Source organism: Watersipora subatra, chromosome 6, assembly GCF_963576615.1.
Source record: "Watersipora subatra chromosome 6, tzWatSuba1.1, whole genome shotgun sequence".
NCBI lineage: Eukaryota > Metazoa > Bryozoa > Gymnolaemata > Cheilostomatida > Watersiporidae > Watersipora > Watersipora subatra.
In genome coordinates, this window is record NC_088713.1 from 29,931,204 (window position 1) to 29,958,894 (window position 27,691).

The following is a 27,691-nucleotide window of genomic DNA, read 5'->3' on the forward strand; positions in this document are numbered from 1 at the left end:
CACATTTCCACATATTTGGCACCTACAACACAACCGAGTAAGACAAGGTGAATCTTTTGATACCAAATAACTGTAATGTGAATTTGTTGAAAGTCAACTTTTAATGAAACTGTTGGCAGCTACCATAGCAGCAGCTACAACTATTTAGATGTTGAGGTCAATAATTTACAGGGTCATCATTTTCTTGTGTTATTCAGGAAGTTGTACAGTACTGAGCATGCAAAGATGCCAGCCAGCTGTGAGATGTCGGCAGCAGTTCAGATCTTACCCGAGTCATTGTTGACAACTTGAGCTGACTCAGTGACTTTATTTTAGTTGATTAGTAACCCATTCACCTGTTTGATTAGCAAAATTGTTCAGCCTGTTCAGCTATTGAATGCCTGTTTTTTACTTGAGCTACTGAGAGTCGTAATACCTGGTAGTCAGATGCTTATGCTGTGTAGAGAGAATCTGGGCTAACATTTGAACAAGCAAGTACCCTGTCAAAGTTTTACTACAGTGCATAGACAAAAACCGAGATATGTAGTTACAACTTCAACTACACATTTTGATGGTACAGTTATAATTGAGGTGAGGAATATATTACTTTAACCAAAAAGCTAGGACTATTCCTTCTTGACAGAAATTGAAGGAGAATCATGGGATCAATAAATATTATTGTTAACTCTTTTGGCTCTTTTATACTTCAGTTGAATTATGAAACCATATCATCAACATTTACACTGCCTTTAAATCCTATATGCGCATACCAAGATTATCTATAGAAACACTGAAATTATTGCTACTTGTTTATGTGTATAATATATAAACATTATATATGTTTTTATGACAGTTTCAGGTATTGGCAATAATATGTTATTGCATAGTTATTACAAATGTGTATGGCATGTAAAATGATATATGTTTATTAAGTGTAAGTGTGTATATGTTATATGGGTATAAATGTATTTGTATGATATAGTGTGGATGTTTGAGTCAATAACAATGAATATTTCACACAAAAATATTTCCGTATTCATTATTTATACATTTGACTATCTAGTTATGTGTGTATATATATATAAAGGTCACTACTATTAAATAATTCATGTTGTATTAATAGGTACATCTCTGAGTATTAGACTTGAGACTAGTTCACTATCTTGAAAGTAGGAGACAATTACAATTATATGTTAATGGTGAGTTATGCTTCCCTTACTGGTTATCTTTTAACAGTTAGTGTAAGCACTAACCTTGACTCATAACAGCATCAAATTTGCCTAGGTAATGTCTCAGAATCTAATGCTTTTCCTTTGCAGCCAAAACTTAAATCTACACAGCCTAGATTGCGACTGCTGCCTTTCTGACACCGCCAACAGCTGAGCAGGCATCGCTATTTGAGTACCCAACTGTGAGACTCAATAAAACTTAGGATATCTGTATTTATATCAATTTGTTGTTCAGAATGATCACTATCCACATGCAGGACATATGACAGACATAGGCCTATTACGATATTGTCTACTCTCTAGAGCTATCAGTTTCCTGTTGGTATTGTGTTTAAAAAGTGTTTATGATCAATCCTGAATTATAAAAAAATCTGCGGTCACAAGTTATTTAACCAGATGTCTGATTTTGGCAGCTGTCCAGTTCAAACCTTGATCACACTCAATAGCGTTGTGTAAATCAAGCCTTTAATAGTATTCTAAGAAACCAGTTGTAAGTGACTAACAGTGACACACTCGTCCCATGACCAAACACAAGCGAAGCGATTGTTTGGGAGATTTATGATAAATGCATATGTGCACACAACTCACAAAAATTATTCATCAACATCGTCGCAAACCCTTGTGCCTAAATCTAATCAACAAATTTAACTATTTTTCAATGGAGTCGTTTAAGTATAACAACGATACAAAACGCATATAAACCTACATGTATTTAAATATGTTAACAAGTCTTTATTATTTGTAGACAATATCCTAAACCTTACTCATCTGATCATATTATACATAAATAGACAAATTAATTTTGCCTAAAATTGCAATAAAACAATTGAAAAGCTTTTTTAAATCATAATTAAGACCGGCCAACAATACGCCAATAAAGTCGTGCGACAGATAGTAGAACTATTAAGCATTGCGCATTTTTTGAGAAAAACGTGCTCCTTTCACCAGTCTATGGCATTGTTTAATTGCCCAAGGTTTCTAATAATTTTCCATTTTTAATGTCTTGCAAAATTATTGAATTATAAGAATAATTATTCGATTTTTTAAAATTATTTTAAGATATAATTATAAGAATAATTATTTGAATTTATCCAAAGGTTTCTGTAATAAACGTAGACCGTTTGAGGCGTAGACCAATTTACAGGTACGAAATTGTGGTACACAGTTTATCAGCCTATGTTTTTTCTTTGTCCAATTACTGAAGGTTTCATTAAATTATTTAAAACGTTAGCCAAAATTCTTTACATTTTATGTACAAGCTAGGGCTGATCTAGAATGCCTTTTTAGGACGAGAAAATTTTTCTATTTTGCTCCAGTTTGCAAAAACCTTTAAGACACATGAAAGCTCATACTTGCTTTCTGTTAAAAATCACTATCAAAACTATTCTACATTTAACACAACCAACTTTCAAACTGTGTATATTACACAGCAGATTGCCATTTTACTTCTAATATTGCATTTTAGAGATATAATAAACATATTTCATTATTGCTGTTGTTAATTTATATACAGTACAGTAGGTTAGGCCTACAGCTTTAATTAATATTTATTTTATTGTTGTAAAACATAGGTTTGAGATAGTAGTAGATTAGGTGTGATTTTTATACAGCCTTTTGTTTTGCACAATTGACTTTTTGAATCTAATTTAAAAACAACTTGACAACTACCATGGACATACAACTTCCCAGAACACCACATTGTGTCCGATGCAGTGGCCGTCCACGTGTCTCTCAATTATTACTGCTCAATAGGAGGATAAATAGAAGGTCCTCACAGCAACCATCAATATCAAATGCTAATGTTCAACAACACGCTACTCAAATTAATAACAACAACTCATATGATTCAGCGAATGTTTTAGTAGATGTTGTAGGTGATGTAAATGACATGGACTTGGCAGTCCCTTTGTTTCCAGATGATGATCATGATTTTACGAACATCATTGACCATGAAAATATTGCCCAAAACAATATTGCTCCTCCCAACGCTGCCCTCACCCCCTTTATCACATTCCTCATTTTCTATCTTTAGATTGTTCTGATTTTCAAGAACTGCGTAACAACTTTCTAGGCAAACTTGAAAGCAACATATCTTACCTCACATGTACTGGATGTAACGAGAAACATTTCATTAGGCTACATACAATACTCAAATACAACTACATTTGTATGTCATACATGCCAACAAGCTAGACCTGTCAGTGTTAATAAGTTCAGTGCAGCCGACAATATAGACCCAGGTCCATCTGTTGAACTTTTATCTTCTCTTACGCTTATAGAACGGTTACTCATTGCTCAGGTTAATCCTACAAGGTCAATATTCCGTCTTCCGCGTGGTGGCCAGTTTGGGTTTAGAAGTCATGTCAGAAAATGTCATGCCAGACAGAAGATATGTTCAGAGGTCATGTCAGGGCGTGGGCTGTATGACAGGGAAATTTCTAGTTAATTTTATGTTTTATAATTACACACTTTATGCTAGTTTGTGTGTGCGTGTGTGTATATATTTCATTTCATTAATTATTAGAAATATAGCATTAAGCAAAAATGAAGATATAGTTATAATATTGATCAAGTTGAACAAAATAAATGAAAGTTTAGTTCCTACTAGTTAAGGCATGATGAGGCCCACATGCGCAGAAGCACTGCAGCTAGTTGAGGCGCTGTGCTCACAGAAATTGACAAACTCAAACAGAAGGCCTGAATTAATCTAGGCTTAACACATGGCTGTTAACATTAGCCCTAAAACTAATAAATGCAGAGGTTTTGCGCAATTCTATTGGAAGACTGTTCCATTGTGATGGAACTCTGTATTCGATTGCTTTCTGACATGAAGCAGTATTAAATAATGGTAAAAGTAGATTGGTTTCTAAAAATCTCGTGTTATGGCGTGAATCTTCATTGGTTTCGTCATCACTTGAATACAATTTTGATGAGCTATCGAGAAAATTCTATACTGATAAATTTTATCAACAGGCAACACAGACAACTAAAGTTAGTGGTGGTTTTTAAATATTATGCGCATTAGACGTTTTGTGATATTAGTATTTTTTTAAATAACAAAATGGAGCATTTTTTCATGACTCCAGACAGTAACTAATTTTTGAGTTAATAAACACAATATAATTAGTTTCATAATACTTCTGGGTAAACATTTAGAACATCTACTAATCAAGTCTGATATAGATTCTATCTGTTAATTCAGCTTATTTTGTGTGTATCCCATATCAGGTGACTGTTCAAATGAATTCCTAAGAATTTGATCGATAATGTCTCTTTTAACTCTGAATCAAATAATTTTATTGTTTTTTAATTTAATTTTCTTTTGATGATTTCTTATTACAATGTACATTATTTTGTCCTTGTTTACAGTTAATTTATTTGTATTACACCATTGTTCAATTATTTTAAGTTTATTATTAACTTTATCAGCGTCATTATTCAAATTATTAGACTAAAAAAATAAATTTATTTCATCAGCATATGGAATAGGTTTTAAATGATTAGTAGAAAACACAAGATCATTAATATATGTTAAGAATAAGGTTGGACCCAGGATAGAGCTTTCAGGAACACCACAATTTATACTTAAAAAGCTAGATTTGTAATTTTCTATAAAAGTTACCTGTTTTCTATATTCTAAGTAGTTTTTTATCCTGTGAGTGGATAACGATGAAAAGTGCATATATTTAATTTGTGAATAAGTATATTGTGGTCAATAGTTTCAAAAGCCTTACTAAAATCAAGAAATATCCCTAATACTGCTCTGAAATGGTTCATTGTCAATAAAACTTTATTTGTGAGCTCAAATAATAGTTGGCTAGTGTCTCGGCTTTTTCTGAAACCAAATTGTTGTGTCGTAAGAATGCAAGAATGTAAGTATGTGTGTAGTAAGCTAAATTTATTTGAAATCAAAGTTTATGTTATACATCTGTCTTGAAGATAAAAACTTCCTATGGTTTGTACTGCTGCTACTGCACATATACATAGTACATTGTAATGTTTCATTTTATGGCATATCATACTCACTAAATACGCAAAGTTACCATCGGAAACTTAGCTACTAGGCTAACATATACTACAAGGCTAACATACTGTTTTATTGCTAATTTTTAATATGTTCAGCACTTATATAAAGCTTCGTGGATTATACTAGGGCATGTTGGCATTATATGATCACTATGGTTTCTATACCCCTACATACAACTCTTCACCATATGATGCCAAAACTGAAACAAATCAAAGTTGTATCCTGAGGGTGCACTGTAATAAAATCTGCATGCTCTAACGTTTATTTTTATAACCAGGAAGTATTTGCCTCTGGTACTGAACTACATACAAAAGACTGTGTAGGTTATAGATGCTGCTAGTTTGTGACCTCTACCACTTGTTATCTGTCTATATTTAGCTCTGGACTCTTAAGCTGAGGTCACACATCAACTGAACCAGACGTTCCAAAGTGTGCATAGCTCAATCATGACAATCAAGATTTTGGACAGTGCAGGCAGATCGATCACAACTGAGCTAACAAGTTCTGACATGGTGTGCTAATATTTTCTGAATGGTTAAGCTCCTTCTTATATGCATACTCTGCATACATTTTGAACCCAGTGTAAGAACTATCAGGGAGTTATCAGGGAGATATTTCTACCAAACATTTGATATCAAACAAATTGTAGAGAAACGATGAGAGAGTTCAAAGTTCAACACTGATTTATTACTATATCACTTAATACTGAAATTTATGATGAATATAAAGCAGTGAGTAGTACTATCATTGTTTAAAAAATGTAAACAACAACATTTTACGTTTATTCTAGTTTTATCTAATTATAACCCAACAGGATGGTGCCAGTGTTATCTAAAAGCATATTAATTATGAGTGCTATATTAACTGTTATCCTTAGTTTTTATCATTAAATTCTGGTTTCAGAATATGATTAATAAAAAATTCAATGTCTGAATTTAACAGACAATTAAAAATACCATAAAATAGATATATCTTGCTATAGGTGTTGCATGTTACAACTTTTACAATTGTCTATATATAGTTATATGAATGTACTCGATCTGACCTAGATATTTTGTGGCAAGCTTTCGATATCTCTCTTGACTTGTTGTATGTAAGAATGAGCAGAATTTTCTCTATACACAATTTTCATCATATCCAAAGACTTGGTATAAAAATCTAATGCTGAACTATATTCACCAAGTGAGTGATATGCATTACCAACATTATTGTAGCTGTGAGCAATATCAGAATGAGTAGCTGTTTCTCCATACACAGCCTTCATCATCTCTAAAGATTTGGTGTAATATTTTAATGCTGCTCTATAGTCACCCAGGGAGTTATTTACTTTACCAATGCAGTTGTAGCTGTCAGCAATATCAGCATGAGTAGCAGTTTCTCCATACACAGCTTTCCTCATATCCAAAGACTTGGTGTAATATTTTAATGCTGTTGTATAGTCACTCAGATAGAAATATGCATTACCAGTATTGTAGTAGCTGCCAGCAATATCAGAATGAGTAGCAGTTTCTCCATGCACAGCTTTCATCATATCCAAAGACTTGGTGTAATATTCTAATGCTACTCCATAAAACCCCAGTGAGTGATATACAGTACCAATGGAACTGTAGCTGTAAGCAATATTATAGTGAGTAACAGTTTCTCCATGCACAGCTTTCCACATATCCAAAGACTTGGTGTAATATTCTAATGCTTTTCCAGAGTGGCCCAGGGAGTGATTTGCATTACCAATGCCTAGGTAGCTGCTAGCAATATGAGAATGAGTAGCAGTTTCTCCATACACTGCTTTCCACATATCCAAAGACTTGGTGTAATATTCTAATGCTTTTTTATAGTTACCCAGATATTGATTTACATTGCCAAGGCCTGTGTAGCTGCAAGCAATATCAGAATGAAGAGCAGTTTCTCCATACACAGCTTTCTTCATATCTAATGACTTTGTGTAGTACTTTAATGCTTCTCTATAGTTGCCAAGCGATTGGTATGCAATACCAACATTATGGTAGCTGGTAGCAATACCAGAATGAGTAGCAGTTTCTCCATACACAGCTTTCCACATATCCAAAGACTTGGTGTAATACTCCAATTCTGTTTTATAGTCACCCATAAAATGATGTGCATTACCAATGCCTAGGTAGCTGCGAGCAATATCAGAATGAGTAGCAGTTTCTCCGTGCACAGATTTCTGCTTATTCAAGGCCATAGTCAGAAATTCTAAGGCTGAGCTATGCTCACCTAATGATAAATATGTCTGTCCGATGTTGAAATATGCTGTAGATATATCTCTGTAATCAGCTAATGCAGTGATATCCTCTTTGTCCTAAAATATTACTCAATCATTTTAAGGTTTAAATAAATTATCATCTATAGTGTTGTCTACCAGCTTTTACCACCCACATAGTTAGTATATAACGGTCTATAAAGTTCAGCTTATTGCATGCATTTGATATTATACATGTATAATAACAAAAGTCTGAAACTTGATCAGAGAGAGTTGCTTGTTTAGCTGTAATTTGTATTAGTAGTATGATCCGTGTGCAGCTTCAATAGCAGAGGTTTAGAATGGAGGGAATTCAAGCTATATATTAGGAAATCCTTTAACAATATTTTAGTATAACTTGATAAAATAATAAATCAAAACTTAAATATTGTGCAAGCAATGAGCACAAATTTATTATAACAATTATAAAGTAATAAAGTGAAAGCAAATGAGTGACAGCAAGTAATATAAATTCCTTTTATCACACGTAATATCGGTTCTAGTTTTATATCCTCACTGGACACACAGATAATTGGTTTGCTGTAAATTAGTACACACATTCTTAGCGAGTTGATCCATTCAGTACCAATAGTCATATAAATCTAACTAACTTCAGTGTTATTCTGTGTTATAAATTTTCCATCTAGCTGAAATTACTGTTAATTTACCTTTTACTCTTGTTTTTCATCAGATTGTTTTAACTTTAAGATTATAGAGTGATTAGATTAACAGCAATAATTAAACTTGTTAATTAAAAATAAATTAAAAATAGTTTCATCTATAAATTTAACTAACTTTTGTGTTGTTTTGTGTTGTTTTGTACAAGTTGTTACTATTAATATACCTTTTGCTGGGGTTTTGCAACATTGAAAAGCATCTCAACTTTAATATTGTAAAGTGATTAGATCAAAGTGCCAGTAGTAACTTGAAGATGAAATTGCGCAAACGTTTTTAGTTAATTTTTTCAAAAAGTGTTGGTATTTCTTTATCATTTGTGATTGCTTTTAATGTTTGAAGTCATCTGATTGCTGACATGTTTGAAGATTAAAATCAATATAACCTGATAATACAAAAAGGTCAACAGACTCGGGACTCGTAATACTTCAACTTGAATTCAATGTCCAATAGTAACTGTAGCAACAATGACATCTAGTGAAGCCATGTTACATTGTTGTTTCTTTTGAGCATTTTAATTGTGATCAAGTTTTATTAATTTCAATCTTGAAACGTACAGGCAGTCAGATCAGCTCAAACATCAAAAACAACTGCAAATGATCAAAAGTACCTGATAACTAGTACGTACTGATAAAATCTACAACATTTTTGCACAAGTTGATCTTTAGTTGAAAATTTATTTTAAAAAACATTAAGAAGCACATTAAACAAGCACTGAATTGGGTTTACCTAGTCGGAGTGTCAATAGCGTAAGTAAGTGTTCAACAGTAAGTGTCAGCGTACAACGGAGTCCCAAGTTTTGATAGCCTAGACAACGAATCATCTGACACAACCTGTAGTCTAGTGAACATTTTGAGGTATCTGATACCAATTACATTCTATTTAAATTTGTTGTTATTGTACAGTAATTTTCTCTAGCAAATTTTCAAGGCATCAATGTAAGATCCACCATGATATAGAAACCAAAAACATAATTCACTTTTAGCAGAAACAGTTGATACTCACCTTTGGCAGCATCTTTTTAGCATCTTTCCAGTTACCAATCTCTTTGTAGCAGTGCGCCGCTAGAAATCTGAATAACTCAGTAGATGCTTGATTGCTGTCAATGAGGTGCATGAAATACTGTAGAGCACGGCAGTAATTCCCAGTATAGTACAGTACGTATGCGCAAAGCTCAGTATTCTTGCGCACAAAGGATTCGCCATCAGGCATACTCGCTGCGTGTTCCTTTACTTTATTGAAGAAGAAGTCAAGCCCAGAAGATTCTAGAGATTTACCGATAGCATTTCCTAGCTCCTCTTTAGCCTCAGAGTATTTGCCCATAAAGTATAAAACCTCAGATTTTACCCAATGGTCATTTTTTGTTACAGAAACTTCTGCGCATATCGACGAGATGGCAGTGTTGCCAAGGCATTCAAATGAGTCAGCGGCTTCCGATACGCTCGCTTTTACAGACTGTTTGATTGGAGCGAGCAAGCATCCCATGGTTAGGATTAACTGTGGGGGAGCAATGTAGGTCTCATTCTGTGCTACAGTTTGTTCATCAGCAACATGAATAAACTCGGCCTGAGCTTTCAGTTTGAGGTAAGCAGATGTACGTATGTAGATAGATGAAGCTAACAGAATGTTTAAGTAGTCATGATTGTCATGTGACAACAGGCCCTTTTCTCTCATAGTTGAGAAAACTTTCCAGCAATGCACGGCATCAAACTGCAAACACATTTTCAAATTGTTTGCTAGCAAAGTTGGATATCGGAATAACTTCTCCTTAACTTTTACACTCCTGTTTTCTGGCGGTTGAAATTTTGTGAACTCAGGAAGAAATGAGTACTTGTTCATGTCCTGTTGAAATGATTGCAAACGTTTTTGCAAAACATTCTTTTTTTCTGGCACTGAATTCTCATAAACTCTTTTAGCTGACTGAAACAATCGATATGGTTCACAAGGGTCAGATATTGACTCGTTTGCTAAAATAACAGCAGTTGATGAGAGCATGTCAGACTTGTCTGCAGCGTAACTATCAAATGGTTTTTCAGCTTCCTTTTGGTAGAGCGTCATGAGTTCGTCGACAGTGAATGTCAACTTATAACCTCCTTTTCCATTTCCTGTTGGTATGTTACCTGATCTTTGTGTAATTCCATCAATTCTGTAGCCAACAAACATATTATCAGTAGAGATCTGATGGTCCAAGTAGTCATTCTCAATCAGTTCCTGGATATCAAAAGCTTTCAGTGGTGTCTCTTTGAGATTCCCTATACGGAAGTAGCTGTCTACGGCTAATCTTTCAAAGTAGTTAGAATTATTTTCAACTATAATTCCATATTCTAGGTCAGAATACGGAGTCGCCTCCCCCTTTGCAATTGACCCAAGAGCTATGACCACAAACTTATCATCACATTCTTCATTTAATCTTTTTAGAAGTGTGACACTTGTTTCTAAAATTCTTCTAGAAACTTTGATTAGACCCTCTGTGCATTTCTCACTTGTTTCAAACACGTTTTTACAAAATATTCTAGATTTTTGTTTGCTGTTTTCACTAAAGATGTTATCAGTTTCTAATTCTTTAACTGAGCCAATTAAAAGTTCAAAATCTTCATTTGTCTTCTTTCGGTACTCATGTAGAAGTTTTTCATGGCTTCTAATCAGTTCCTGATGCTCATCATAACTGAGTGGATGGTTACCTTTGTACCAACTCTCTTCTATCTCATAGACTAACTTATGTCTCTCAGGTAGTGGATCCTCTGTTACACAGAAGTTAGCTAAACCATGAGCCTGTAAATTGTATAGAAAGGTAGTAGATAAAGTAGAGTTTATATGAAGAATTATCAGATAGTACAAATAAGTAGCATTCATTAGTCAAAGAAAACTAAGATGACTCAAGAGAAGCCTGATTTCCAAGGTTCCTTATTGTTACTATTTCTCAGTTTTGATAAATAAGTTAAGCTAGTTAATAATATGCTCAGTTTTTCAACAGGTACACAGGCTGCAGTAGTTTCATAGCTAAAGTTATAGTTGTCATTGATATGCAGAAAAGACAATTACTAAACTTAAATGTATTTACACAGTTTGTCACCATAGGGTTACATGGCCTGTTACTAATGTAGCGGATACAATCATTTCAAAAATATAGCAGCATATTTTTGTTTGATATAAAGTTTAAGTGAATACTACATTATTACCTATCAAGTTAGAGTTATCATATCACTATGGAATGTATGTTTTCAGTTTTTGTTTGTTTCTGAACATGCGTTTATTGCATGTGTACCATGGTTGTAACTTTATATTAATGTTCATTAATATATTTATTAACTCCAGTAAGGTATAGCTTAGCTACAAGAAAGCCACAACATAATTATTCCACAACGCATACAAGCTATTACGATAATAATACCTATAATATATTATATATAATATATGTCAGCTTAAACTCATTGATAGTGCCACTACATAAAACTAAACTGTACTATGTTCATCTGTTAATCAAGTTGAGTTACCTGAACATAGTCTCTCCAGGAGCCAGACTCTTCACCTTTAGATTTATAGTTTCTTGCTAGCCATTCTACATATGGAAACTCTGACATTATGTAGTCCACATGTTGATGAGTCTACCCTGCAACATATATTGAATAACCATCTACTAAGCTACTTACTCCTGCAGACAGGAATAATAGTACAATAAGGTGTTAATATGATATAGATAGACACTAACTATACTTAACCCTTGGAACAGCAGAACCTACATCAAAATAATACACATTAATGTCAAATACTTTCTCTATGCCTTGAAAGGTATTATGTTATTATTTCCAAATAGGTTTTAGCTAACATTTTGCTGCTAGTATGTTGAGGAACAATAAGTCGGCATACTTACTAATGCCGAAGCAATAAATATTTTAAAGTTTATGAAAAACTTTTGTCTAACAAAAACAGGCCCAGCTAGACACTTGATAAAAATCTGAATGCCTGTCAGCATGTCAAGTTTCACTTTCTTGTTTGGTCAGTTTTAATACCAAAAATACATTAGCTAATAGCCACCTAGCAAGCAATAATTATACATGTATACTTTTGATTTTCTGCATTTTCATGTGTGAAATATTCACAGTAAATTTTATATCCAAGATAATATAAAACTTTTGATGGTTCTACCAAGGTGATGTTGATCTTCTTGCAAACTTAGAGTTGTCCTAACAAACTTTCACAAAAGCAGACAAGTTCTAAAAGAGCAAATAGTGTAACAACCAAATCAGACTATTAAAAACGATTAGTTACTATTAATATTATTAATTATATAGCCCGTTAAGGTCCTGTTTTAGTGTGTCATAAATTTTCTGGCATCTTCCCGTTTTATTAGTGCCCTGTGATGACGTTTGACAGCACCTTCCTTACTATACTCTTACTTGCGGGTAATACTGTTTTCAGTATTTCTCCCTGTGTCATATGTACAGTATGTACTATTTTCTCACATACTGTACATTAATACCTTACCAAAGAAATGATGCCTGATGTTGTCAAGGTTTACATTAACCAAGCTTGATATGAAAATTAATGAAGCTAAATATTCCAACACCATCTAATGGTTGATGTACAGCTGTTGGCCCATTGTTTACATTCGTGTTTTTTCTGTTTTATATTTTATTTACATTCAAACAACTATCTCTATGAACCAGACTTTGTTACTTTTTTAGCTGGTCCATCATATGCTGGACACTTTTTACACTTTCTCATATACATTTTACTTGTCTTTTATACGCTTGGGTTGTGCTTTCACATCTTCTGTTAGAGTAGGGTTGAGGATTCAGTGTATAGCTGAGTGAAGCCAAAAGATGCTGAGTTGTAGTTGAAAAACTAGTAATATCACAAATGACGAAATTGTAGCAGGCAGGCTGACACTTACTATTCCTACAGCAGTTGTTTTTTCTTTGATGAGTGAGTATAACTCCAATAGCTGTAAGAATAAAACTAGTTTATTTTATTTTACAAAGGAAGAGTAGATGAACTTTGTAATAATGCCAAGCAACATCACCTGTAAAAGTAAAGTGCACCACAAAGCCATTACTGTATTAAATACATGAAAATATTTGATAGCTCATGCAAAACCAGCTAAATGAGGGGAATCGAGCTTGACAATAATAACCTATGCACTAATAATCAAGGTGCAGGCCAGTATAATAAAGTAGAATGGGAAAGCCATTACAAATGGACATGACAACTCCCAAGCTGCTGATCAGGTATAAAGCACTCTGGCTGAAGTCTGATACTGATGGGTTATATTTTAGTCAAAGAAATGAAGACAGAGGCTCAAAGGTGTGTGAGAGATGATGAAAGAAGAAAAGAGCACACAAGCCGATGCAGTCTTAATGGTCACCTTCGAGAAGCTACTTAATGAATTCCATTCGTTTGCTGAGACAATATAACTACAAACTAGTGATGAGGAACCTGACTGGCACACCAAACCTCTCTATGAAGCTTTCCACTCGCAAATATCTGAAGTTGGTGACCTCTATTTGGCATACCATAAAACCTTCATTTAAACATCATGATACTCTATTTTACAGCTTTTGTAGTAGCGTTTTATTACGGGCACCAGCCAAATAGAGAATGGTGCTGTATTTTTTGACTAACTCGCCAGAATGTTGAGAAGATAATTTTAACTGTTTTACAAATGAAGTGAAGCTAATATCACCTATATTTCGCACTCTCCTTTGGAAAGACCAACATAAATGCCATCAGCCTCAACATTTTGTGAAACTTTCCTCATACATGGCAAAGAATCAGAATGACTTAAGCAAAGAACTGGCGTTAAATGTGCAGCATCGCATAACACAGTTGTTCATTCAAACACTTTTCTACATGGTATTTCAACTTGCGCACAACTCTTAATGTGCATCACGTGAGTCGTGGAAACATAGTTATAGCGTATAGATGTCTATAAAATGGGCACTGCTTCTAAAACTACAACAGCGGTAGGAATATCAAAAGAAAGTCAGTGAGAATGAGGTGCTAAGCTCCTCTGGCACTTTTACATACAGAATACAAAAGCATGTTCAGGAGAACAGTCTAGTATCATGGTGGTGGACAAAGTGGACAAGAGGGATACCATGACAGATATAGCAGTACATATTGACTGCAACATACTCAGAAAGAAAAATAGAATAGGAAGAAATATCTCCCGCTCATTAAAGATGTGATTGCGTCAAATTTTAGTTGATTTTAAAAGAAAGTACACTTTTGTCTATTAGTTGATAGTTTGTTTGTTGTGGTAGGCGACCTCATTGTCAAGATATTTTAAGATTAAAATCAACATAAAATGTTCACGGTAAAAACGCTAAAAAAGACATGTCAAGACTTGTCCAAAATGATGTATTGAGTGATACACCCTGTTTCTATATTTTGTATTTACGTCGGCTATTGCGATAAAAGTCTAGTCTTATGCGGCTTTATTGGCATATATTTTATTTGGTGTTTGCTAATGCTGGCTCGAATAAATTTTTAATCCAGCTACAGATACATTATTATAAATGTCTCAAACGCTTCGTATAAAAGAAAATAGAAATGTTTCATATTAGCTTCCTCTAAATGCTGTGTAAAAATCTGAGTACCGACTACCAATTCTATTGGTCTACGGTAATTAAGTCAAGCAATAAGGTCTTTGTATAGGCGCAGTTCTATCGCTACCTACGCCGGAAACTAGTTACTAAGTAAAATAAGCCAGCTACAGGTTTGAAAAGAATATGTTCGATTATACGGCGAAACAAACTGTATTCTAAAAAGTCATATATAGTCAAAGTTATCGAGTCATTATTGGTATAAATTTGTAGAAAGAAAATTAGTGGTCACACTCGATTAGTTGATTGAAGTACTAAACAAATGGTTTAATAAGTTGAACAAAATAGTGAACACAGAGCGTCCATTTGTTTGAAATGAATCAACTCACGGATTTTGGCTAAGGGTTAATAAAGCCACTTTTGCATCTTATTGGCAGTTTGTGGACTCACCTGTTTTTGCTTAGAAGTGTAAAGCATAACAATTTTTGTGCTTTTTTATTTGGTCCATTAAAAATGAGTTGAGTTATGCAAAAGTACTTGTCAATACAGCTCTGATTATACTTCATAAATTCATCTATTAAACAAGATTTTAGCACAGGTGGCAACAGAGCTATGATGTATTCAATGTTCTGCAAATCATGTTTTACATTATCTTCAACAATATTGTTTTATTATATAATTATTACAAGCCAAAAATATTTCATCTTGGCATAAAGCTTTTATTAAAAACATGCATCGAAGTCATGGCCACCCACATAGTTTCAGCTCATATAATAGGACCAATTGATCTACTGCAGCACACTCAAACAAAGCATATCATGGTTTATGCAGCACACATTCATGTCTCTCTTTCCATTTATGGCAGTTTCCATGCTGAAAAAGCTGCTTGGAATACATAAACAACCCGTAATTAATAAAGTAAATGCGATAAGTTTATGTCATTCATAGATATATTGTTCTAACGCATATCTACTAAAAGCTTTCAAATTGGGAGTTAGATTGCGAGTGTAATTTTAAAAATGAATTAATGTCTAAAAAGCATAAGTACGCCAAGCCAACATTTTGAAGCTTTGTTTCTGGGAGTTGAAAAAAATCATTGATCAATCAATTTTTCTCACTTTTCTCAAGTAAAAAGTAAACATAAAGTCTAATCATTAATTTAATTTGCTGGCTAAAACTGCAATAGAAAAATTGAAGCAAATATTTTAGCTAGGTGAAACAATAAAAAAAGTTATGAAACAATGATTGGCGATACCAAAGTTATAATTCTATTAAATAGTAAATGTTTTCATGAGTACTATAATAATTACTTTTAGTATATTCAACACTTGTTCATAAATCTAAGCCATTGTATTGCTAGATGCTATAGATTAAAAAGAAGCTGTCAAGAAATCACTGTGCATCAGTATCACGCGCACTTGCTCAGGCAATTACATTATAGTTTCAAACAGGGAAATATTATCTGAAGTGAAACACAACAGTATATCTATAGAAAACTCAAAATAAAAGATAAGTGTACCTCCATTCCCCTATCTTCCTCTGCAGCATAACGTCTGTCAGCTCTAGCTATAAGCTGTCTGTCTCAGACTTGGTAACGGTGCATCTTAGGTCGGTAAAACATGCATACAACGCACGCACAAGGCACTAACAACACGCATACAAAACAAGTGGATACAACGCCGATACAAGTAATTAATAACGCATTAACAACAAAATGGTTATAATTATAGTCTGTTAGTAAAATAGGTCTAAAACATTACATAAAGTATTCTATTTATCATCTGTTTTAAAACGGGTCTAAAAAATTAAAACTCTTTTGTTTATGGCAACCCTGAGCTCTTTAGTGCGTTTTTTGTTGTTGCAATGCTTGTGTATGCGTGTTGTATCCGCAATGTTTGTGCGTTGCTAGAGCCTTGTATATGTGCTTTTCTAATGCCGTGTATGTGCATTGCGGCATGAGTTGTTTGCATGTTGTGTGCATGTTTTACCGACCTAAGATGCACCGTTACCCCAGACTTTAATAACCTGATGCTCAAAAAAATTACTGAGTCGCTATCGCAGTAACTACAAGCACCATTACACTTTTGTTGTTCGTCAATAAAATGTGTCGAGCGAGTTATTAAATAAATTACCTATGTTTATTAATTTAGTAAATATTGATGCCAATGCGTTTTAATAATAGAGTAAAACCCCTAAATTTGAGATCACAGACACCGTGTTGTACGAGTGATAACATTTATTTTGACCTACATAAAAATTTTGTGCGGATGATTGGCTAAAGAAGAGATCTTATATTTTTTGCTGATATATATATAACCGTCCTTTCGCGTGAACCACTTGTTGCGTCACGAATGAAGCACCCATCCGAATTTGAGCATTTTAAAAGATGGCCGCATTCAAACGATTCTATCGCTGGACAAGGTTAGTCTACAAAGACAAAAATGACATCAACTTGTAGCTGATGTTTTAGCCTTTTATTGACCTTAATTTCGATTGATCGTCCTTTTTCACGCATTCACATCTTCAAAGAGATTGAAAAAAGCATGTTAGAGCAACTGTAATTCAGGTTGTCATTGGAGCATTGAATGTAATTTCAATCATATTACATTGAAGTATGCAACATGTTTCCATCAATGTGATAAGTCATCTTAGGTTCGACGTTAATCGTATTTCACCAACTTGACAACTCGCTACATAGACTATTTTATCAGCACATCTACCCTCTCCTATAAGCTGTTTTAGCGTCTCACACAACGCTCCCTATCAACTGTCTACTTAGCTTATTAATACCCTGTCACTGAGCTATTCAAGTATCACTGACCTCATTGTTCTAGTGAAAAAAAACTCATCACAAAAAATATTTTTTATGACTAAACTATTTTTTCTCAAGAAGTTCAAAGCTTACAAGATTTTCTAAACAACCAGCTTTCTCTCAACTATTTTAAATTTTAGACATACTAATGTTAGTCATAAAGAGAAGACATGCCTCTCTCGTCTATAGCTCTACAGTAAGAAGTTTGAACTAAAAAATAACTTAATAATTCAACTGTGCTAACAACATACATATGGCAGTTTATCATGACAGCTCAAAGTGCCTTTGAAATCAGCTATATCATATATAGGTTATTTCATACAAACAGAACCACATGTATAAGTGAAACAATCATGACGGTCATAGTAGTAGCTTGTATCTCAAATATAAAACCATTAAGGTTTATTGGATGAATATTGTTTATATCCAGTACATACCTTGAGACACGATGTTGCTGATGCAGATATGGTGCAGATGAATTTGAGTTCTGGCTTATGATGTCAGCACTAAATACAGACTGTTCAGCACCTGCAAGAAAAATAAGGTTAAATGAACATTGTTTAGGACTTAACGTATTCCCAATCTGCTATAATTATAATATACAGAGCACCTTCAAGAAAAGACAACTCTCATGTAAAAGTGGTTGTAATATAAAATACAGTGCACCCTCAGAATACGATTACTCTGGTATACAATTTTTTCATCTTACAAAGTTGATTATTGTGAGATTTTTACCTCAGCATACAAATTACATTTCACCATACAAATTCAAGAATATTTTTGCCTGAGTTCCAATTTGGGAGTCGGTGTGCTTGTTACAAAAAGTCGAAACAACAAAGACACCGAAATGTGGTTTGCCGAAAACATTTTCACAACGCTTAGAAAAGACATGATGACTGATATCCCTCAGATCAGCATTCCGCATGGAAAATGTGATTAAAAGACACAAGCGAAAACAAATATTCATTCTGAGCGTAATATTTCTTTTTACTATAACCCTTTATTTTGCATACGCAAATAACTACAAGTATCTATATGTAATTTGTTAGCTATGAAATCTGAGACCGATACAGATGTTAGAAGACGAAGGAAAAATGATTTCCAAGACAACCTATTTGGAGAGCATAAACAAATGGGTAGAAGGCACCTGTATTCTTAATATTGCCAAGGAATATGGTCGTAACCAATTGCAATTATTATTGAAACAAGAAATCCATTAAATAAAGCACTCTTGAAACAATCTTGAAGGTAAAAACCTCTTACCGGACATACTGAATTCGGTACACAAATTATAATGTTGCATTTTATTGCAGATCTTAACCAGTACAAAACACTAAATACACTAAATAACTGTTACTGTGGGTAAATATAGTTACTAAAGTTAAAATACTATTTTGTTACTAATTTTTAATATGTACACATTTTTATAAAATTTTGACGGTTTTTACCTGGAGATGTTTGCATTGTATATCTACAATGGTCTCTATACCCTGACATGAATTTTTTACTATATAATGCCCTGCACCGGATCAACAAGTAAGACACTTGTAGAAGAACATGTGTTTAGATACATGTACACGAAAGAATATATTTTGAAAGTAGTTAAAGTTTTTTGAATCATTAAAATTGTGGCTCATACTCACCCCTATTGCAGGTAGGTTTTTGAGCCAATTCAGCTTCCTTTCTGATAAAAAAAATTTATTAAAAATTGCAGTTTCAAATCTGATTATTCATGTTGATTAAGTTTTTAATTTATATAGACCTGTTTTAATGCAGATACATATATTTTAGAAATAAAGACATGCTAGTGCCAATTTTAGTAATTAGTAATAATTCTTTCAGAAGCATTCTCTCCTGCAGAGTTTTATACCACCATGAGAACACCAGGTTGAGATTCTGCTTTCCTTTTATCCTGTTTACTACTAACTGCACACATTTTTCTTTCTCAGTTGGGTATATTTTAGCACTGAAAATAATTGTATTAAAACTTGATGCCAGATGGCAGATCTGTTTGAAAGATGTAAAAGTTAGTCAGATGTACACAAAGGTAAGCAGATAAATCGAGCATTTAACGCAATGATACACTTTAATATATTATTTTTTCAAATGCTATGATATTGAAATTTTCATTTGGATAAAAGTGCAAACTAACACATGCTGTAACGCAATAGTATTTTTCATTCCCAAAAAGATGTCCTTTCTAACAACTAAATGGTTGCTATGCCCACTGTGTGTAGTTGCATAAAGTAACTATAACATTTTTCTGTCTGTAAAATGGTTACAAAGAAATAACTGAGGAAATAAAATGTTTCTATAATATAACCTTATAAATTAGGAAGGAGTACTGTAGTTCCATACTTTAATATCATACTTCTGTTGTTCAATAACCATTTTGAAAATAAAACTGGTTGATTTAAATTAGTTAAATATGCCTACATTGTTATATACATAGAGTTTTTTTGAATATTGTGGACTAGTAAGAAAAATACTGAAGGTCTAGAGAATGTGAAAAACACCAGAATACTAACACATCAAGACTTGCCACTGTTACTGTGTACTTAGTAACTAGCTAACTAGTTATCAATAGAGGTTCAAGCGTTATAGCCTTTATCTCAACTGGTATGGCATAAGCATTTGAGCCTCTACATAAATGTGCTGACTTATCTTTGACCCGAAGTCAAACTAGTTTCGAGAGCTCATCAAATTACTACTACCATCTTGACTTGTTTGATAAAGCCTACAACTACTCAGCTACTAAAGCAATTAGACAGCCTCTAAGATAACTAATAAAAGTATGATTAACATTCATTGTTTTTGCTACCCAGGCAGTTTCATGTGCCATGAAGGATCGGCAGGAGCCCCATAGTACATGAAGAGTAAGAAGGAGCCAAACTGTTCTAATTTTACAAAAGGTGTATGATTAGCCCAGCTGTCGGAGCCACATGCTAGAATGTTTAATGTCATGAGTTCAGGCTTTGTTTATTGCAACCATTTTAACCTCTACCCTCTAACCACACTCCTGACCTCTAACTGCGAATTTAGGCAGATTGATGTAGTTTTTAACATAGTTAAGATTTCTGTAGATTTTACTTTGAACCAACAAATGAAGCTGTTGAATGTCTTCATTCAGGGTTTTAGTTTGACTTTCTGATAATCAGAATAAAAAGTACATGGTAGTCTGTCACAATAGAAGGATTTACTTGGTATATTAAAAAATCCTAAATTTTTCAGTTTTAATAAGAAATAGTTTATGGCATGAAACAATTTCTGACTAAAAGTAATTTACAAATAGATTTTACTAGCGGTTCAACACTGGCTCTTAGTTGTTTTAGCTGTTTTTAGTTGTTTAGTACCTTGAATTAAGAAGTATGGAAGAATCAGAAGTTAGCATTGCTGACTCATGACTCATTAACAGATGACTGCAAAAAAGAACAGTAAATGTCAAAAAAAATAGTTAAAGTAATCTTTATGGTCTATACTTTTATCAGCCAAGCAGTAAAGAAGAAAAACATGTAGACCTGAACATAGAAGTAGAATTCATCTAGTCAGACAGCAGCGTTATTTCACAGACAGCAATAAAACAAGTAACTCATGAATGGCTAATTAGAAGAAAACACTTGAAGCTGTCAGTGAAAGCTTCTCCTACATTGCGTGACACGAGTTCTTCATATCCATGTATAAATTCATATATCTTGAAGAAAAGTAGGTGCATCTATTGGTAGATACCTGCTGTAACTAATATTAGTAGTTATTCATTGAAACTCCCAACGGAATTGTCAGAACAACTTGATGTACAACAGAAGATAGTTAAAGTATTTCTAAAGCCAGGTGAATACCTTGAAATGAGTCCTATTTCATACAGAAGCAGAGCGGTTGAGATAGAAAGAAAACGTTGTGCTGTAAATCTATGAATGATCTATGAATGTAAAAATGATCTATGAAAAGGTAGCAATTAAAGTTAGTACGATCAAGAACTTGTCAATTAAGGCATATATAATTCCGCTAAGCTAAGAGCTTTGCCTTTCTGATTGACTGTCATGCTTGACTGTGTATAATTGTCATTGGTTCTTATTCCTTAGCATCAAGCCGACAACCACCGTAGAATTTGGATTATAGTAGCAATTACATCTGAAGAAAATCTCTGCATTCTAAAAATATCCAAGACTGATGAAGACTAGTGAAAACAGATAAATTACTGTCAGGTCCATTTTAAGAGCATCAGATGATAATATTTTTACATGGTTAGTGACTGTGGCATCAACACCAATCCAAGCTAACTTTATTCTTGATTCACCTCTGACATTGTTCTCGTTTTGGCTTATCACCAGTAGTTATTAAGAGTTATAGAAGGCATATAAAGGTCTCTGTAACACTAACTTTGAGTGAAACCCAGTCAGCTGCTGTATTTGAACAAAGAAGCATACTAGTGTTTACATGTTTAGTAAAGCTGTGGAGAAAAGATCTGTTTTATCAAAGCCAGAAACAGATATGATAGTTTTAAAACAAAGTCTGTATTTGTTTAATTGAATGCCTATACGTTTTTCTCAATATCTCACTTATTTATGGAAAAAAAGTAACTTAGACCCACATAATCCTACTCAAATAAACAAATAATTTAACTTTCTAGTGTATTTGTTTTCCGATAACTCTTATTGAGATTAAAATCAGTCTAACCAAGAAAAAGCGCGAACATATTTCTAATGATAGTTGTATCACTTGTTTAGTGAATGAGATTGTGGTCTGAATGTAAAAATGATTAACTTCTGGGAGTTGAGGGAGCAAACCAATCTAAAGAAGTTTCAGTTTTTAGGTTTCTTCAAAATTACTCCTTAAAAAGAACACGGGTTCATGATGTCAACAAGCTAGACACTAGCAGCAAATCAATAGCTCCTAAACTTTTAGAGCCAGGCAATAAGTTCTACTCTACGAGGTGAATTATATTTCATAAAAATAATAGTTCTGCTCATGTTTTGCTACTTAAAATACTGATGACAGTTAATTAATTGTCTAGGCTAGAGGACAAATTAATGAAAGAAACAATTTAATCGTGAAAAATTTAATCGTGAACTTAATCAGACTTGGGAGAACAGTTACAGTAGATTAGAAACACAGAGTCTTAACCACCCCCATGCCCATGCCATGACTCATCTTAATATATGTTTAAGAAAAAAGAATCTATAGGCCTACATATATTTTTGTAGCTCAAAAAGGTAAATTGGAACTCATACCCGCATCCATATAATAAATATTTAACAGAAACATTTTGTAGAGCCATAGGTTACTTCGACTAAGACTGAGAAAAAAATGATTAAAAACTGGTTTCGTCTCTACTGTATTTAGTTAAAAGAGACCATCTACTCAGACAGAGACCAAAAGAATCAAGAGACACAAGGCCATGGAAGACAGACAGCGGACCTTTACTAGCAATCATACATCTCATGCACTTGCTCCACCTTCAACTAACTGCTTTCCTTGCTTGTCTTGCTTTCCTTCAGCTAACAGTGTTTGTAGTTTATTAGTTTGGTGAGTCTTGGTGCTCTTTTAATCGTATTTTATTTTTCATAATCTCATATTGACTAGTTCACTGTCATGTTCTGTATATTCTTTACAGACAGCCAATTCAACAAACTGGTATGTATAGCTAAAGAGTGGCCTACAGTATAAGCATAGTAATGGTATGTGATTAATCTGTGTTTGTAATAGATGGTTACTACCATAGCTATTACCACTAGTATGTGTTGTACTTCACAGCAACATGAAATGCATGGTATGACTAACATAATTATGTAGTATCAAATATTTAACATGTTTTCTTCTACACAGCTGGGTAATGATGGCTAACAAAAATACTTACAACTGGAAATTTTGTCATTAAAAGTTTAAATTCTCAAACATCAATTACTTTTTCTGTTCATAGCCTGGTAAACACATGACAAAGTATGCGGTCTTTCCATAGTTTTTACAGCCCAAGATCATACATTTAGGCACATTAACTTAGTGTTTAGAGTATAAGTTTTTATTTCAGATATGGGATGTATGAATGGCCATCATTTTGTGTAAGATATCAAAATATCTCAAAGAAGAAAACTGATTTATTCTGAACGATTCATCGCTGTTGATCTGATTATGTCAGTCCTAGTGATTGCAACTATCGTACAATTATTTGACAGCCTTTATCTCGTTATAGCAGCATTGTGATTGAGTTTCCAAGAAGACCATTCATTTACACAAGTTATACAATGTTTAGGGATTTATTTATATTGGTAGTCATTGCTGACATGCATTACTATGAACTATGTCTAAAATGAATGATCACATCTTGTGTCTGCCTTCAAGGTTTATTCTCAAAACCAAAGTTGCGATTAAGCTTCCTGCAAACTATGGGTCATGTCAATTGTGTCTAAAGCTAAAACGTACACTTTGGCGAATGATGCATGTCACGTATACCAAATTGTGTTTAGCAGTCTTTAGGTTTTGACGTCAAACATTTTATTATAAAGTTTCTACACAAAAATATTTTTTAGCTCTATAAAGTCAGTATTCTACATGTGATTGCTATATGTGCAGCGTACATTACTCCAATATATTATGTTACTTGAAGTTTAAAGCAAATGTTGTAATTGCACGCGACTTTACGCCAAAACCATAAGTGTGAGGTCAACACCCACTCACATTCTGGTGCCAGAGGCTGTGGAAAGAATTTGAGGGAACACTGCTTGTTGTCATGAAAGACAAAATGAGAAAGCCTGGCAGACCATGACCCGCTAGGAGCTAAAGAGATCCATGAGCTCGGTACAGAAACCATGATGACACTGAGTGAGGGGGAAAATGAGAAATTAAAAGAAATACATGAATATGTTCGCTTGCATGCAGATAAGACCTATAGGGTGATTGCAGACCATGCAGATTGCCAATTAGATGAGCAGACCATACACTTGGAGAGCATATTAGAGTTCTGACAATTAGTCAACACTAACAATATGGACAGGAGAGAGCCAGCTCTAGTACTGTAAGCTCTCTGCTTCGTGGAGTTTAGAACAATTTTGAAAACAAGAAGGAGCCATATGTAATAAGACTTAATAAGCTTCCTTCTATTTAGGTTCAAAGATAGTTATAAGGACAAGAGGGATCCAGCCAACATAAGCTCTTCTTTTTGTAAGATCCAATAAACTAAAGATAATTATAACCATATTACAATGCCTGCTAGTAATAAAAGAAAATGTGTAAAATTTGGCTTGTCTTTCACAGTCAAATCAGTAGACAAAGGTTTTGAAATGTCTATCGAAAAATTTGGAAGGTGTCGTGTACTAAATAAAGGATGTACCCAAAGTTGAGCGCATCGTAATTTTGATAATTTATCTAAAGGATTTGGCTGCTACAAATTGCTTAAAATTATAAGAGATAAAGGCAAATATGTTAGATGTAGTACCTTGAAAAGTTTGTTGAAAGTGGGCAAAGTGGGCAAAGATCAAGTGACTGTAGAAATTGTTTCATTTAAGTAGGGTAAGAGAAAACCAGTAAAACAGCATTACAAATGATTCAGAAAAGTCAAAATCTAGAGTGAAGAGTCAGAGGAAAGCCAACTCGTGTTATTTTACTTCAAAAAAATCAAAAAAATAAAATCCAAAAAAGCGTAATATATTTCGGAGGAAAATGTATGTTCAAACTTTTGCAAGCCAGCACTAGCGTAGAAAACGGGCTTATGAGGGACATTAATGTGACATGAGTGACAGCTGATGTTGCTGTCAACTACAGTTCAGGTTTTAGTAGCTACAGAGGGTTAAAGAAATTCCCACCCAAGAACAATCGCTTAGAGAAGCATAGAGAGACAAAGAGACAATGTTTAGAATGTGGACATGAAAACCAATTTTCTTTTCAATGCCCTAATTGAGGGCTACATACAAAAAATTGTTTCAATGGAAATAGAAATTTTTGCAATGAGGAAAACCTACAAAGATGTGCTTTCCAATCTAATAGCTACTCACCTCAATCTTGAGAGCCACTAAAGCAACAGCCGCAAAAGTCTGGATGCCACCTCCGTGGTGGTAAGGACAACTGCCTGCAAAGTTTCCAGCCACTAACCAAGTCTTTTCTGTTGCTTCCAGCAGTAATATCAAGACGAGGTTTCTGCTTAAAATAAAACCAAACCAGTTGATTTTTGCATTCTCTGCAAACGTTGTGATTGAGAAATAGCAATGGTGAAACAAAAGTTCAGTACGAAATAACATGTTTTGTGAATGCTGAAGATAAACCTATGCTGAAGTTACCCAAGTTTGATGACCTTTGTAAAACTGTTGAGAAGGCTAATACTACTGAGACAGTCACATTTTAAGTAGCTCAAAGCAAAGTGTTGAGATTATTATTCATAAAAAACTGTCAATACTGAAGCCCCTTTAAGCAACACGCTTGAGGTAACCAAATCACTTCCTGTAGTTTTAAGCCATGAGAGCAATGTAAAGCTTGCGAAGACAGTAAGGTTTGATATTTTTATAGTGAATAACTGGCAACCGTGTGCATACTTTAACAGACGAGTTGCTATACCAATGTGCACTGGAGCATTCCTTTTGCTCTTATTCCATAAGCAATTAATTAGTCATCATAAATCATTCATGCGTATCAAGCTAGTTCAATGAAAAACTTACTTGGCACACTTTGCTGTATAGAACCTGTGAGTGCTCAAGCACCGATGGTCTGCAAAACAAGCTGTAAGATTGCCAAGTTTCTGTTGCCGTCACTGCCATCATGAACACTAGCTCATATCACTGCAGTGCATAAGCCATCTGCTATTGCACTCAGACCTTACAACCCCTAATTGTTACAGTATGAAGTACAACATACCACTGCCAGATCTTTTAAATGAAAATCACCAAACATTCTGATTTCCTAGGTAAAAGTCAGACAAGAAAATGCGATTTCATTGATCAAATCGTGTCTAAAGATATATGCTACGGTATGATGAAATGGCATGCGACACTGCACGGAAAGCTCACTTCTGTTAGTTTATTGTTTTAAACAGATAACATAGCTGACCCTGTGTACCATACTAGTTTCAAATGTTGCACTGATTACAAATTCACTGCTTACAATTCTTTCATGTATGAGACTACGGTATTTAAGAGGGATTGTGATACTAATAAGGTAGAAAGTACCATTGGTGTAATGGGTTATTGTACTTACCTTTTAAGCTTCTGCACCCTGTGAGACAGTTCTGATCTATTATAAGAGCTCTATGCAAAGGACGACTGCAAGTACCTTCCACACCAGACTTTTAATGAGAAATTCCAAAACAGTTGTTAGATGGCTGACCGGTGTGAGTTTGATAGATAAAAAGTAGTTAAACAGAATAGTGAGTGGGAAGTGTAGAGTTGTCAGGAAACGCATGCTAAAGTTGCTAACAGTTCGAGACGTACCCGTAGTACATATCGAATGCTAAGGGAATGGTCACCAATTCAAAAGTGAATGGCAAATTGCAAGCGCTTGAGTTGAGAATTCACAAAAAATTACAATCATTCATTCCGAAATTCATTTCGCAGTAGCTGTCAATCTGTGCGACCACTAACACAGCTAGCAAAAACCTCGTTAGAATGACAACCTACGTAGGTATGACACTTATTGAATCACGATTACATTTGCTTTCATGCCAACTTGACTCATAAATTATTGTTGGTACAACCTTGCACAGCTATTAAAAACTATTCAGCGATAGCTACAGATCAATGATCAGTGGAGTGCCTTCAATTGCAAATATCACCGGCACTAATCAATCAGTTTTTAAATGAAGGAATGTTTTTAAACATGTAGGAAGGTGGGAATGTGGGAAGGTAGGGCTAGTTGAGACAAAAGTCAGTTTTTTTGCAATAACTTTTAGGTCATTGTGAATAAATATTATTAGATATGTGCAAAATAACATGCCACATGTTGCTCAAATTGTTCATTGGTCAATTTGGTATATGATCAAAAAATTCAATTTCTGTGGGCATTTTAGTGGAGGACTACTAGCTGTCTCAACTTGCCCCGGAGTGGGGTAAGTTGAGACAGACACTGGGGCATGTTGAGACAATATAAAGTACTATGAAGAAAACAAGTAAATTTGACCATATATTTGGAACTAGAATATTACAACCGATATATTATTTATATTACACCCAAATAATATACAAATGC

The 27,691-nt window shown here is 34.0% G+C and overlaps 1 protein-coding gene and 1 long non-coding RNA gene across 2 annotated transcripts; both read right to left on the reverse strand.

Annotated features, from left to right (window-relative positions):
* Positions 1 to 6,276: 6,276 nt before the first annotated feature.
* Positions 6,277 to 9,923, reverse strand: LOC137398661 (tetratricopeptide repeat protein 28-like). The gene is made up of 2 exons (XM_068084845.1): positions 9,176 to 9,923; positions 6,277 to 7,555 (listed from the first exon to the last, which is right to left on the reverse strand). The coding sequence occupies exons 1-2, from the start codon at positions 9,890 to 9,892 to the stop codon at positions 6,281 to 6,283; spliced, it is 1,992 nt and encodes a 663-aa protein (XP_067940946.1). The 5' UTR covers positions 9,893 to 9,923; the 3' UTR covers positions 6,277 to 6,280.
* A 10,797-nt stretch (positions 9,924 to 20,720) lies between these two features.
* On the reverse strand, positions 20,721 to 26,025 carry LOC137398706 (uncharacterized). Its single transcript, XR_010978997.1, has 3 exons — positions 25,795 to 26,025; positions 25,513 to 25,657; positions 20,721 to 21,675 (listed from the first exon to the last, which is right to left on the reverse strand). It is a non-coding gene; the product is annotated as an uncharacterized lncRNA (long non-coding RNA).
* Between the last annotated feature and the right edge of the window lie 1,666 nt (positions 26,026 to 27,691).

Bases quoted from the DNA above. Each gene is read 5' to 3' on its own strand.
- LOC137398661 (XM_068084845.1), bottom strand. From the start codon at position 9,892: ATGTGTTTGCAGTTTGATGCCGTGCATTGCTGGAAAGTTTTCTCAACT. The intron at 7,556-9,175 runs GTGAGTATCAAC...GTAATATTTTAG, and splicing joins CTAAAAAGATGCTGCCAAAG to GACAAAGAGGATATCACTGC.